This window comes from Bufo bufo, chromosome 3 (genome assembly GCF_905171765.1).
Source record: "Bufo bufo chromosome 3, aBufBuf1.1, whole genome shotgun sequence".
NCBI lineage: Eukaryota > Metazoa > Chordata > Amphibia > Anura > Bufonidae > Bufo > Bufo bufo.
This window is the reverse complement of record NC_053391.1, coordinates 609,802,530-609,815,799: the sequence shown is the minus strand read 5'-3', so window position 1 is coordinate 609,815,799 and position 13,270 is coordinate 609,802,530. Positions and strand designations below refer to the sequence as shown.

General features: G+C 41.9%; 1 protein-coding gene across 1 annotated transcript in view; it reads right to left on the bottom strand.

Annotated features, from left to right (window-relative positions):
• Positions 1-2,853: 2,853 nt before the first annotated feature.
• ASIC1 (acid sensing ion channel subunit 1) overlaps positions 2,854-13,270 on the bottom strand; it is a 395,233-nt gene continuing 384,816 nt past the window's right edge. The window contains exons 9-12 of the mRNA XM_040426001.1: positions 11,274-11,365; positions 7,290-7,369; positions 7,101-7,205; positions 2,854-3,875 (exon numbers count right to left, since the gene is read on the bottom strand). Coding sequence (XP_040281935.1) covers positions 3,771-3,875; positions 7,101-7,205; positions 7,290-7,369; positions 11,274-11,365 — 382 coding nt within the window. The 3' untranslated portion in view covers positions 2,854-3,770. The remainder of the gene's footprint in view (positions 3,876-7,100; positions 7,206-7,289; positions 7,370-11,273; positions 11,366-13,270) is intronic.

Here is a 13,270-nt window from a genome sequence, read left to right as displayed (position 1 = left end):
ACTTCCCGAGTCATCTGCTGGTCTTCACATTCTGGCTCCTCTCAACATGTAAGTCACTGCTCAACTAGTCGCTGGCCGAGGTGCTTCACCACTGTGGCCAATGAATGGATAAGTGGTCACACTTCCTGTATTAGGAAGGAATAAGGGACCGACAGGCGATTGAAGAAGTGTTGGAAAGGAGGGGATTGTTTAGGTGAGCATGACTTCTTTTTTTTAAGCCATTATGACTCTTCAAAAAAAAAAAAAGACTGTCCGGACAGCCCTTTTAACAAGTGCCGATTAAAGGTTCCTTTACACTGCTCGATGTTCAGGAAAACTGTTGCTAACGAGCATTTATACGAACACTCATTAGCGATAATCTGCCATTGTAAAGTTTCCACTGATTACCCGATGACTAAGCCAAACACTCGTTCATTGTGTAGTAGGATCGTTAGTCACCTAAATCATTATTTGCCAGCAACAGATAGTGCCATCTAAATAGCAATGTGCTCTCCTGCAAACTATGATTCTGCATGGGGATGAGCGATGGCATTAGTGATCGCTACTCCCCATACTGTGAAGGAGATCGCTGCATGTAAATGACGAGTCTGCGATTGTCAGGAAGGAATGGTTCCTTTCCGCCAATAGTCAGCTACATCAGGCCATGTAAAGGGGCCTTAAGTTTCAAATCCACCAAACTTCCCTGATCAGAGAAATCTAAGGAATGGAGGTTCAAATGGAGGTTATGAGCAATCTATGATGACATTGAAGCGATTTCTATAGTGATCTTTATGCATATTCTATATTACAAATACGGCTGCAATAATCATGACATGGCACCAGACTTGGTTTCTTCATCCTGTGATATGTGGGAAGATTTAATAATCAGCTATATGAAGACATATGTACATAATGGCATGGCAGGATTGTTTGTTTTTTCATTGTATATGGGGTGAGGAGGTATCAGTGATGGTAATGATATAAATAAAGGCAAATAGAAGATTCCTGGTCACAGGAAAAGTTTCAGGCTTCCCAAGGTTCATTTTTGAGTCCACTGAGCATCAGCCGTTGAAAGCTGTAGACGCGGGTCCAAGTGTCCACATACCCCCAGCAACATCAGCGCCTCTTCACATTATGGTCACAGTGATCAGTCCTCCACGGTCAAATATTTAGTTCAGCTTTCAGGGAGTTCATACAATCTGGTCTCCAGCAAGGTACACAATGACTTCTCATAGTACAATCAATGTGACCAAGGATAGTAAACACATAGGAAGGTATGACGTCTCCCATCGTTAAGAGTCTTTTAAAATAATGAAGTAGTAATAATTTTTGTTTTTGTAGCACCCGAAGGTCAGGCTCAAAGGCCACCATGTAGAACAATCATCTGCTCATTGCATGGATTGGGAGAGTGATTCATTTCTTAAAATAAAACAACATTTCTTATCTCCGTTCAGATCTTGTGTTGTTTTAGATTTCCCTAATGGGAAAGTTCACATTCACAGAAATCCTACAAATTCTATTGAGGATGAACCTTGAAGATCACATCCGCAAAATAGAGAGACCAGGAGAATGAGAGCAAGGCAAGAGAGAGAGAGAAGATCTCATACAACCACAAAGAGCACTGGATATCTAAATAACAGGAGACACTGATGTCGGTCAAATAAGCTTACTGAGATAGTGTCCATGGTAATAAAGTAGAAGGTATTGAAATCTGGGGAACGATTCTAATATTTAACCGCTCTTGATATCCTCTGGACAGAAATAAAATTCTACTTATTTTAAGAGAATATATAGAATGTTTAGCCTCAAAATAACTGTGAAAATTAACATTTATTTAATTGGACTCTATGGTAATGGAATTAAATTTTTTTCAAAATTCTTTTTTTTTTTTTTGAAAATACAAATGCAGTGATATGTAAAATAATCTATTTGAGGTCCCTAAGATACCTATCTCGTCCTCCCTGATGAGCTTGGCATAGCATGCATGTTTATTTTTAATGAGGAGAGAGGACTAAAGGGCCATTTACATGGGGCAGATATTCAGCCTGTAAATGAGTGCCATAGGAAGATATAGCATGTTGATTGGCGCACATTTAGTACATTTAAATGAAGCAGTCATCGTACTCTGTGAGGAAGAATGATCATTAGTATGATCGTTCGTCCCTAGTTTGCATATTGGTGGCAGCGCATCTCCTAGTAAATGTGTCGCCAACAAAATGTGACTTTTATGCCTGACATATGAGCATCTGCTTGCTTGTCAGCTGATTGCTGTGCATGTTGTTGGGGGAAATAATCAAGAACGAACATTCCTACATATGATCGTTCAGCTAATCATCAGCGTGTGCAAAGGGGCCATAAAGGGGCTGTGCCACCATTAAATGTTATTTAAATATAATTCAGTAAACTAGTTATTTTCTGTTACAAAAATACTCGAGTTGTGGGATATTCTCTCTACTTCATTATAATGGCGTCCCCTGATGTTTCATCTGTATAGTAATATGCATGTCCTCCTACTGAGGTGGTCGCACATGCCCAGTTCCATACTTCAACTGCCTCCAGCCATATCTAGTGTTAGAATCTGTGACAGTTACAGTTAGAGACCTCAAGTAGAAAGTACATCCCCCTGAGCTGTGATAGGGAGAGGGCTGGAGCAGAAAGGATGCTCCCCCTGAGCTGCTAGTCTGAAGAGAATGTAGCATAGCAATTTGGGCAATAAATTATGGAATCTGTGGATCCATATGTGGTACATATGAGTTTAATTTTTACATTTATGGCATAACCCCTTTAAGCTGCTGCTTGATACTTAACACAACAGGTAATTTTCCAGCAGAGCAGCAGATCTGGCAGGTGAAACCCAACATTCCCGATCCTTGTTTCCTCTGATATTTGCCATTAGGGTATTATGTATGGGCAAGAAAGCAGTATCCTCTCCTCTATTGAAATCCATGCCCATTTCATCAGAAACATGAAAACAGAGCTTTATATCTCTGCCAAGAATTACTATGATAGGTGCCTTATTTTACTAGAATGGGGAATGCCCAAGTGGACTACGCTATGGATCTGTTCATGACTTACACTAAATTACTACTGGAATTTTCAGATAACAAATAGGAATTATTATTTTATTCTTCCACAACAAAGGAGTAATTTCTGTGTGTATTACATTGAGACATTGATTTCGAGGTTTTTTAAAACTGCCCGCTTTCTCTTGACTTCAGCTGAATCAAGCATATACTGTTCAAACAGTCGGCTTCTTAATGGCATGTAGTATTATCGTATGTGAGAACCTATAGAATTTATTACCACTCCTGGATGCCGTGCCTTTGCCATCTTTAGTTGCATCTTCCTTTGGAGGACAGAATGCCTGTGTCTTGGCTGATAGAGATTCTAGTGATTTAAGTGGTCTTCGTCATTATTGGTAGCCCGTGGTTTGTAGATGTTTCTATGCTACATATCTCTAATGTGTCTGGCATTAAATTACCTTGTCCCAAGTATGTAAGTATAATAATATAGGCGTCTTATATTGCTCGCAATGTCTCTGCTGTCATTAGTACAGCTTATTTTCTTAGTCACAGACTTGAGGAGGTTGAGGTGGCCTCTTATTCATTCTCCCACTGCTCACTAGGCCGTCTCTTACACAGAACAGATTCACGCTCTTTATAGTTAAGGAGTTGCCGTTTTTGGTTATGTAGATTTTCGTCCAGACTCTTGTGCTCTCTTCTCCACTTCTCCCAAACTCTTGCTACTTTCAGATGATGATTTTGCTCTCTTGGCTGTTTCAGGACATGGTCTCAGCATGTGAAGTCTTCAAATGCTCCACGTACCGCATGGTGGGGGAGAATGTTGGCTGTGTAGCTCATACCTGCTGGGTGCCCTCTTACACCCTCACATGGAGCCTGTAATGAGAACAGGATATTTATTATAACAACAACAACTGAGAAAATGTGAACTAGTATCAGAAATATGTACTTAATATACGTTGCTACAGCAATTCCATAATAGCTCTATTGAAACACTGTGCACAGATCTTCATGCCCAGCAACCTTTATTGAACTTTTGTACCAGTTAGCTGTGTGCCAACAGACTAAGATAACGAGCAAGACGCGGAAAGCATGCAGAAATGTATATGACATAACAGACTGACTTTTTATGGTCTCTTTTTGGGTATATTATCCATGGCAGGCTCTGGATGCAAGCTGCAAAATATGTTACTGGTATTTGTACAGTATCAGAAATACTTTTTTAAATATTGGTCTCTGGAAATGAACAAGTTCAAAGCCAAATGTAAGGACATATCTCCTGCGACAAGAGCAACAAGACTGGAACTTATTAGAAGCAGCCAATTGCTCATAGAAACAGAATGAAGCCAGCAGTGACTATATGCCAGGCCTTGACTTGCAATGTGGTAAGTTTAGCATTGTTTTTTAAAAAAATTTAAGCAAATAAATGGACCAGTTTATACTATATGTAGCTTTAAACTCACTGAAAAAAGTGGCCTAAACGGGTGAAAATGCTCAACATTTTTTGTCCTTATGTATATGGAATGTGCCACTTCATTTTGTTGGTAACGTTCTTTTGCACCTGGTAGCTTCTGTGTCACATGGTCTGTTGTGGGTGCGGCTTCTGTGTCACATGGTCTGTTGTGGGGGCGGCTCACAGCTTTATTTGACCTCACATTGCATTGGTGATACCACTATGGAGGCATGTGAGAGCCTGGCTGTGAGTTAATTGCACTGTTCAGACCCTGTTCACACACCACGGGCAGGTTAGTGGTAGGACCCCATGCGTGCTGAGACACCGTGACGTGGTGCATGAAGGGCTCTGATATGTTCCTGACTGGAAGATATTGGCAAAGTTCTCAGCTTTTAACATCGGCCTGGGGAATTAGTTAGTATTGTCAGTTGCGTATCATCTTGGTGCATTTTTTGCAGTGAATTGTGTATACATGTAGCTTTAGGTTAAAGGGGTTCTCTCATAATTTGATATTAATGACCTATCCTTAGGATAGGTCATCAATATCAGATGGGTGGGGTCCAAATCCCAGCACCCCTGCCAATGAGATCTGGTGAGAGCTGAGATCTCCTCAAATCTTGCTGAGCACAGCACCATATATTGGATAAAGTATGTGCTTGGTATTGCAGCCCAGGCCCATTCACTTGAATGGGACTGAGCTGGGCTTAGGCCATGTGATCGATGTACTTGGACATCTGTGGCCGAGGAAGAGGCCTTTTTGAACAGCTGATCGGCAGGCGTGCTTTTATTCATTTACAGATGGACATACAGTGGGTATAAAAAGTCTACACACCCCTGTTAAAATGTCAGGTTTCTGTGATGTAAAAGAATGAGACAAAGATAAATCATTTCAGAACTTTTTCCACCTTTAATGTGACCTATAAACTGTACAACTCAATTGAAAAACAAACTTAAAAATTTTAGGTGGAGGGAAGAAAACAAAAAAAACTAAAATAATGTGGTTGCATAAGTGTGCACACCCTCTTATAACTAGGGATGTAGCTGTGTTCAGAATTAAGCAATCACATTCAAAATCATGTTAAATAGGAGTCAGCATACACCTGCCATCAGTTAAAGTGCCTCTGATTAACCCCAAATAAAGTTCATCTGCTCTAGTTGGTCTTTCCTGAAATTTTCTTAGTCACACCCCACAGCAAAAGCCATGGTCCACCGAGAGCTTCCAAAGCATCAGAGGGATCTCATTGTTAAAAGGTATCAGTCAGGAGAAGGGTACAAAAGAATTTACAAGGCATTAGATATACCATGGAACACAGTGAAGACAGTCATCATCAAGTGGAGAAAATATGGCACAACAGTGACATTACCAAGAACTGGACGTCCCTCCAAAATTGACGAAAAGACGAGAAGAAAACTGGTCTGGGAGGCTACCAAGAGGCCTACAGCAACATTAAAGGAGCTGCAGGAATATCTGGCAAGTACTGGCTGTGTGGTACATGTGACAACAATCTCCTGTATTCTTCATATGTCTGGGCTATGGGGTAGAGTGGCAAGACAAAAGCCTTTTCTTACGAGGAAAAACATCTAAGCCAGGCTTCATTTTGCAAAAACACATCTGAAGTCTCCCAAAAGCATGTGGGAAAAGGTGTTATGGTCTGATGAAACCAAGGTTGAACTTTTTGCCCATAATTCTAAAAGATATGTTTGGTGCAAAAACAACACTGCACATCACCAAAAGAACACCATCCCCACAGTGAAGGATTGTGGTGGCAGCATCATGCCAAGGGCCTGTTTTTCTTCAGCTGGAACTGGGGCCTTAGTTAAGCTAGAGGGAATTATGAACAGTTCCATATACCAGTCAATATTGGCACAAAACCTTCAGGCTTCTGCTAGAAAGCTGAACATGAATAGGAACGTCATCTTTCAGCATGACAACGACCCAAAGCATACATCGAAATCAACAAAGGAATAGCTTCACCAGAAGAAGATTAAAGTTTTGGAATGGCCCAGCCAGAGCCCAGACCTGAATCCGATTGAAAATCTGTGGTGTGATCTGAAGAGGGCTGTGCACAGGAGATGCCCTCGCAATCTGACAGATTTGGAGTGTTTTTGCAAAGAAGAGTGGGCAAATCTTGTCAAGTCTAAATGTGCCATGCTTCAAAAAAGTATTAGTTTAAGGGTGTGCACACTTATGCAACCATATTATTTAATTTTTTTATTTTTTCTTCCCTCTACCTAAAAGATTTCAGTTTGTTTTTCAATTGAGTTGTACAGTTTATAGGTCACATTAAAGGTGGAAAAAGTTCTGAAATGATTTATCTTTGTCTAATTTTTTTACATCACAGAAACCTGACATTTTAATAGGGGTGTGTAGACTTTTTATATCCACTGTATGTGGTGTATATTTTTGATATATATCTTTATTGTATTTTATTCAGTACATTGTCCTTGTTTTTAACTTTTATGTTGTGATCAATCAGTTTTATGTTTATTTTTATTTCTTACATAACTGTGCCACTGCCTTCAAGTAAATGTAAATATGTGAGCATAAACCAGCAAAAACCTCATAATACTAATAAAACTAAAAAAAGAGAATTTCAAATAATATCAGACTTTGATTATAACGTTTTTATGTTTACTGTATAACTTACATGGCGCTTTACATCATCCATACTTAGTGTTGCTCCTTTGTCATTGTTGTTACGTTTTGAATCCTTCCCGCATTTTCCGCCTCCACACAACTTGTATCTTAAAACCTAAAGAAAACCATCAGCATTAATCCTGTCATTTCCATAGGAACCAGCATAGAAAATACGGCTTTATCTTTGCCTGCCACCTACCTCATAGGCATAGTCAAAGAGCTCGAGAACTGTTAAAATACTTGCTCCAATAAATAGTCCCATCTGTCCTCCAATGTCCCCTACAGGAAAATAAAAATCATAGCACCGGTACATGAGAACAAACAGACCTTAGGTAGATGTAATCAAGTCAGAAAAATTGTTGCCTATAAGGGTGAAAAACCGTTGAAAAAAGCTGATGTTAGTGATGATAATAGTTCACATTAAAAGAGACCAACCTTCAGCACTCCAGCTGTTGTGAAACTACAATTCCCAGCATGCTCCATTCATTTCTATGAGAGTTCTGAGAACATCACAGCAAGTATGCATGCTGGGAGTTGCAGTTTCACAAAAGCTGGAGTGCCATAAGTTGTCCACCATTGGTATAGACCAGGGATGGCCAACCTGCGGCTCTCCAGCTGTTGCAAAACTACAACTCCCAGCATGCCCAGTCTTGCCTTCAGCTATCAGCCTGCAGCAGGGCATGGTGGGAGTTAGAGTTAGAGTGGAATTAGCACAGACAGGATCTCGCATAGCACATTTCTGCTCCTGACTGTGCCAACCCCACTAAAGCCTGGCATAGCACATGAGTGAGGTCCTACGCAGAGCTTTTAGCGGGTGGAGCTGGTACAGGCAGGAGCAGCAATGAGTGCTGCAGCTAGTACAGGGCTCACTGCTGCCCCAGTGGAATCCATACATCGGTGCAGACATATCAGCAGTGTACAAGTGTACAGATTCCAAACACTTAAACTTCAGGTGCTTATTTTGCAAGGAACACAAAAAAAATGAAAGTATATTACAAAAATTATTTTTTATTACATTTAGAATAGGTTTTACTAAAGTTTAGTTACACTTGATGTTTAAAGATGCACCAAATTTAACACAATTTTCTCATTGCACTTTGCCCCGCGTTGAAAGCGGTCAGCGCAGATATGGGACATCCAGCACTTACCCAAATTTCGGTATCTGTGTAACGCCCCAGAGGTGCATTACCACCTTTTACACCTCTCCACTATCTTTTATGGTTAATATAATGTCATCATATGTATTGATTTCCAGATCCTGAAAAATGTGTATTGTTATTTCTGATTACGCAACTGTTTATGTGTAATGTACCTGTTTCACCAGCAGATGGCGGCAACAATGGCAGAGCTAGGTTACCTAGAATGGAACCTCCCTTTCCATTCTATCCCTCTCTAGAGAAAGAGGAGTTTTAGTTAGTGAAGGGCAGTTGAGAGAACCCCCTCTAAGGGGAAGGAACCAGGACCTCGTACCGGCTGGACGGGCCCTGCTAAAGCCAGCAGAGCACCATCAGCTCTGCTGGACCTGGAGGCCCAAGCTACAAGCCTCAGGAGCCAGGAGTAAAGGTTCCCTGGATAAAGATAAAGAGAGAGAGAGTCCGACTACAGAAAACTAAGTGCAGCAGAGAGGAAAGGTTCCTATTTAATCCTGTCAGCACAGCAGAGCCAGAGAGTAGCAGATGTAGCAGAGCCGAGAGTGTTTGCCTGCCAGGATGAATGCCAAAGCCTGCTGGTGACCAAGACAAAGTTGGAAGATTGTTTCTCTGATGAAAGTTTATTCAAGTAAAGCTGTTGTTCAACGTTATACCAAGTCTGGACTCCAATTTCTTTCTTCATCCCACCATTCAACTACCCCTTGATTTTGCGGCGCATGACAACGCCTGGGATTCCACTGTATCCATGTAAGTGCACAGCCACATCTTAGGGGACATTAGGCCCCCCTACACCACTCTGGAATTCCTACCCTGGGTACCATCCACATCACTAAAAGGGGGACGTGCGCCCCTGTTTCTTCAGGGCAACTGGCGTCACGACAAATACTTATACCATCTTAAAGGGATCCCACGGACGTTAACCCCCATGTGCTGCATCTGCACCTGCGCTGACCGCCTTCAGCGCATGCGCAGTACAAGAAGGAATGTGCCATGATATGGATAGTGGCGACTGTTTACATTGCTAGATGGACACTAAGGGCACCTCCATGCATGCTACGGTAAGCCCATTGGGCCATGTGCTAGTGTATGGCATTACTGTAATTTAGCACAAAGTGGACTATATATTAACGTTATACACTGCCTGCTCATTGCTCATTTACCTGATGCAAGCTCACAATTTCTGCAAGCACTGGATCTAAATCCATTCATAAATCAGCCCCACCATATTAGAAATACATGAACAGATGGCAGTAAGGAAACAGTGAATCCTATGTCATGTAGTCAGACGCTGTGTTCCAAGGAAGCCATGTTTCCCTGTCACACTCCAGTGCTTTATCTGCTGGGTGCACTTCTCCAGTCACAGGACGGATATCAGTAACACATTGCAAAACTGCAGAGGAATGGTGGCATGCCCTACTGAACCATGCCTGCTACCTCGCTTTCTAGAAAAAATGTATATGTTTATGACAAATTGTTGGAGAGGGTACCTTTTCTTGTAGGGGGAGGGGGTTTATTTTGTAGAAAAGACATCCCAATATTCCCCCTCTGTGAGAACACTTAAATGTATCAACCAAAATGTTTTCTGCCAGTTAGGCCTGCTGCACACGAACGTGTGCGCCCCGTGGTCGTGCTGCGACCTGCAAATTGCGGGCCGCAATGCACGAACACCGAACGTGGGGCAGCCGCAGCGGATCGCGGACCCATTCACTTTAACGGGTCCGCGATCCGCCCGTTCCGCAAAAAGATAGGACATGTTCAATCTTTTTGCGGAACGGAAGTGCCGGACGAAACCCCACGGAAGCACTCTGTAGTGCTTCCGTAGGGTTCCGTGCTTCCGTTCCGAACCATTCCGCATCTCCGGATTTGCGGACCCATTGAAGTGAATGGGTCTGCATCCGTGATGCGGAATGCCCACAGAACGGTGCTCGTGTATTGCGGATCCGCAAATGTGGTCCGCAATACGGCAACGGGCAGCACACGTTCGTGTGAAAGAGGCCTTAATATGTTAAACATAAAAACATGATTTAAACAATAGGTCATTTTCTGATGACACATTCCCTTAAAGCTCTTATGGAACCCCCAACGTATTTAAAGGGAAAGTTTCACCTTTAATTTTTTTCTGCCAGTTAAAACCAGATAGTAAAACATTCCCGTTTTTTTTCTAATCTGTTTTTATTTTCTCATTACAGATTTCTTTATTCTATTTTCTAAACATGATTGTGGGGGCGACCATAATGCCTGAACTGTTAACAGCATTTAAGGCGCTCATACACATTAGCATAATGTCAGCTGATCCTGCTAAGGGTCCATTCACACATCCGTTGTGTATTGTGGATCTGCAATACACCGGGCGGCACCCTTATAGAAATGCCTATTCTTTTCCGCTATTGCGGACAAGAATAGGACATGTTCTCTTTTTTTTCGGGACCCGCGGACCGGAAGATCGGGGCCGCCCATCGGAAATGCGGATGCGGACAGCACACTGTGTGCTTTCCGCATCTCTTCCAGCCCCATTGAAAATGAATGGGTCCAGATCCGTTACGCAACGTTGCGGAATGGATCCGGACCCATTCTACAGACGTATAAATGGACCCTAAGAACGGCAGGTTCAGCCGACCCTCTAATGTGTATGGGGAGCTCACGACTGTCCCCCAACAGGTAATATCAAGGGAGAGAATGAATATTTTTGCCTGATCCTTTTGTTTTCCCCAGAGATAAGCCATGCCAGAAGTGTCTGGCAGCAGCTTTCTCCGCTCCTCCCATAGAATCCAATCACGCGTTCGGCCTAGCCAGACCGGTATATGTATGGAGGAGCCCAGAGGGAGTCAGAAGAGATAGCTATTGAATGTGTATTCCCAGCTTTAGAGATATGCTTTACGGCAGCCACTATGAGTCATAGACACAATATATTTCACATGCCTTCTGCAGGCCGATGTAAAATATTACTCTATGCATTTCGAGGCGGTCATAAACATAATGAATGTGCACAAATGCCAGAATGAAAGAACGACTTAGTTAATGAGATATCTCACCAAGAAGTCCTGCCACCTCGTATGCCTTCTTCTGCTCTATGGTTTCATAGTTCAGTGCTTCAAAGAAAATATCCAGTACCAAAATGTTCTCCCTGTAAGTGACAGTGAAAAGAAATGAGAATGTGTGGGAGATAAACCGTTGTGGGAAGGGGTAAGGGAGAGCAGTATGATGAGCAACTATAACATCGTAAAAATGTTTAATGTTCCTACAATCCAGAACCTGGGACGTGTCCAGCCCATCAATTAACAAGCCTTAATTAAAATGCATAAGATCTATACACAATGTAATTTGTTCGAGAATTTATTTCAGAGCTATACTGAAACGTAAAGAGAATCAGTCACAGCGGGCTATCTTTACATTATCAAAAAGTCTGTTCGCGTGCCAAACGGAAGCTTTACAATCCAACTCAGATCCTCACAGCATCGTGAAGAACAAAAAAACAACTTCTTACAGAGATGACAGGAGGACTCCTAGTTTGAACACAATATGACAATGGATAAAGTACATTTCTTAAAGGTTTTTTCTATTTGCCTCAACATCCTTTAGGAAGCTAGCTGTATTTCCGTACTGTATTTTTTTTAAACTTTGACTGCTCCTATCTCCTGTTCTGCGCTGTGGTCACATGACCATGTCCATTCAGCTCTTTCTTATTTCCTGTGAGGTTACGTCCATGGGTGTGTCTGTGATAGGGGAGTGTCTATGTGACCAAATGGCTGTTAGGGGCGGTGCTGGAGGTGTGGCAAAAAGAAGAGAAGTGCATCATGGGTTTGGTTGGATACAACAGGAAGTGCTACATACAGGATGGAAACAAACCAGAGGGACTGGTTTACATGGTGAAAATGGATCAGGAGAGTCCAAATAAAATAAAATAAGAAAGCATAGGGAAGATATACTTCAGATTTCAGGAAAAATTTGATTCGCTGCAAAGCTGAATTCCCTCACACTTCGCGGTAACGAATCAATTTTCCCTGAAATGGCATAAAAAAAACCCAAACATACTCATCTCATCCATTTGCCTGCGAAGAGGCCGCTGCAGCCATCTTGATTGAACATACTGTGCGAAATCTCGCGCACGGTGAAGTATGACGTTACCATGCTGGCTAGAGTGACGACATCTTCATGTTACTGCATGAGATTTCGCGTGGTGTCTTCAATCAAGGTGAAGGCCTTTAAACGACCTAATGGAAAAGGTGAGTATTTTTTTTTTTAACCGAATTAACCCCTGAAAGCCCTCAATGTTAATCTCAGATGCCGCGATCAGGGATGAATGTGGCATCTGACGTGTTTCAATGACGGAGGGAGGTGCGATCACTGTTCTCCATCATTGCGCCCCCTACATACAAAGAAATGCGCTTCGTGACGAATTACTTTGTCATGAAGCACATTTCTTTGTATGTAGGGGGCGCAATGATGGGGAACAGCGATCGCACCTCCCTTCGGTTAAAAAAAAACAAACTCAGAATTTTGTTGTGAAATTCGGCGAAGCAAGTTGAATCGTATTTTTTTGCTCATCTCGAATAATTGTTAATAGGTAACATCAGTGTAATTGGTTACATGATTGGTTCAATTAATACAGAAATAATTAGATCCATTTATATCATAATGTTACATGATTACAGTGAATAAAACTGACCATATAAGGTCACATAACAATTCATATGTAATTCATAGTGCAGTCTACTCGAGATGCATAATCCATAAGTAAAAAATGATTGATTTACCATAAAAAATATAAATTAATAGGGCTCACCACCAGCCCTTTGTGACACGCACATCTTGAGGGACTTGATAGTCCGTGATCTGTCATTCTTTATATAGCGGTTACCAGTAACGCTAAATGTTTACTGTCACTATGTTAACCGACTGACGCGCACGGAAAACATATACATGCGCAGTAGGTGCCTGATGGTCATCAGGTGGTCTGCGGTCATCAGGCCCCGTGTTATGGTGGTGAGCCTTATGGTACATTCATTTCTAATCATGTCACATGACCTCA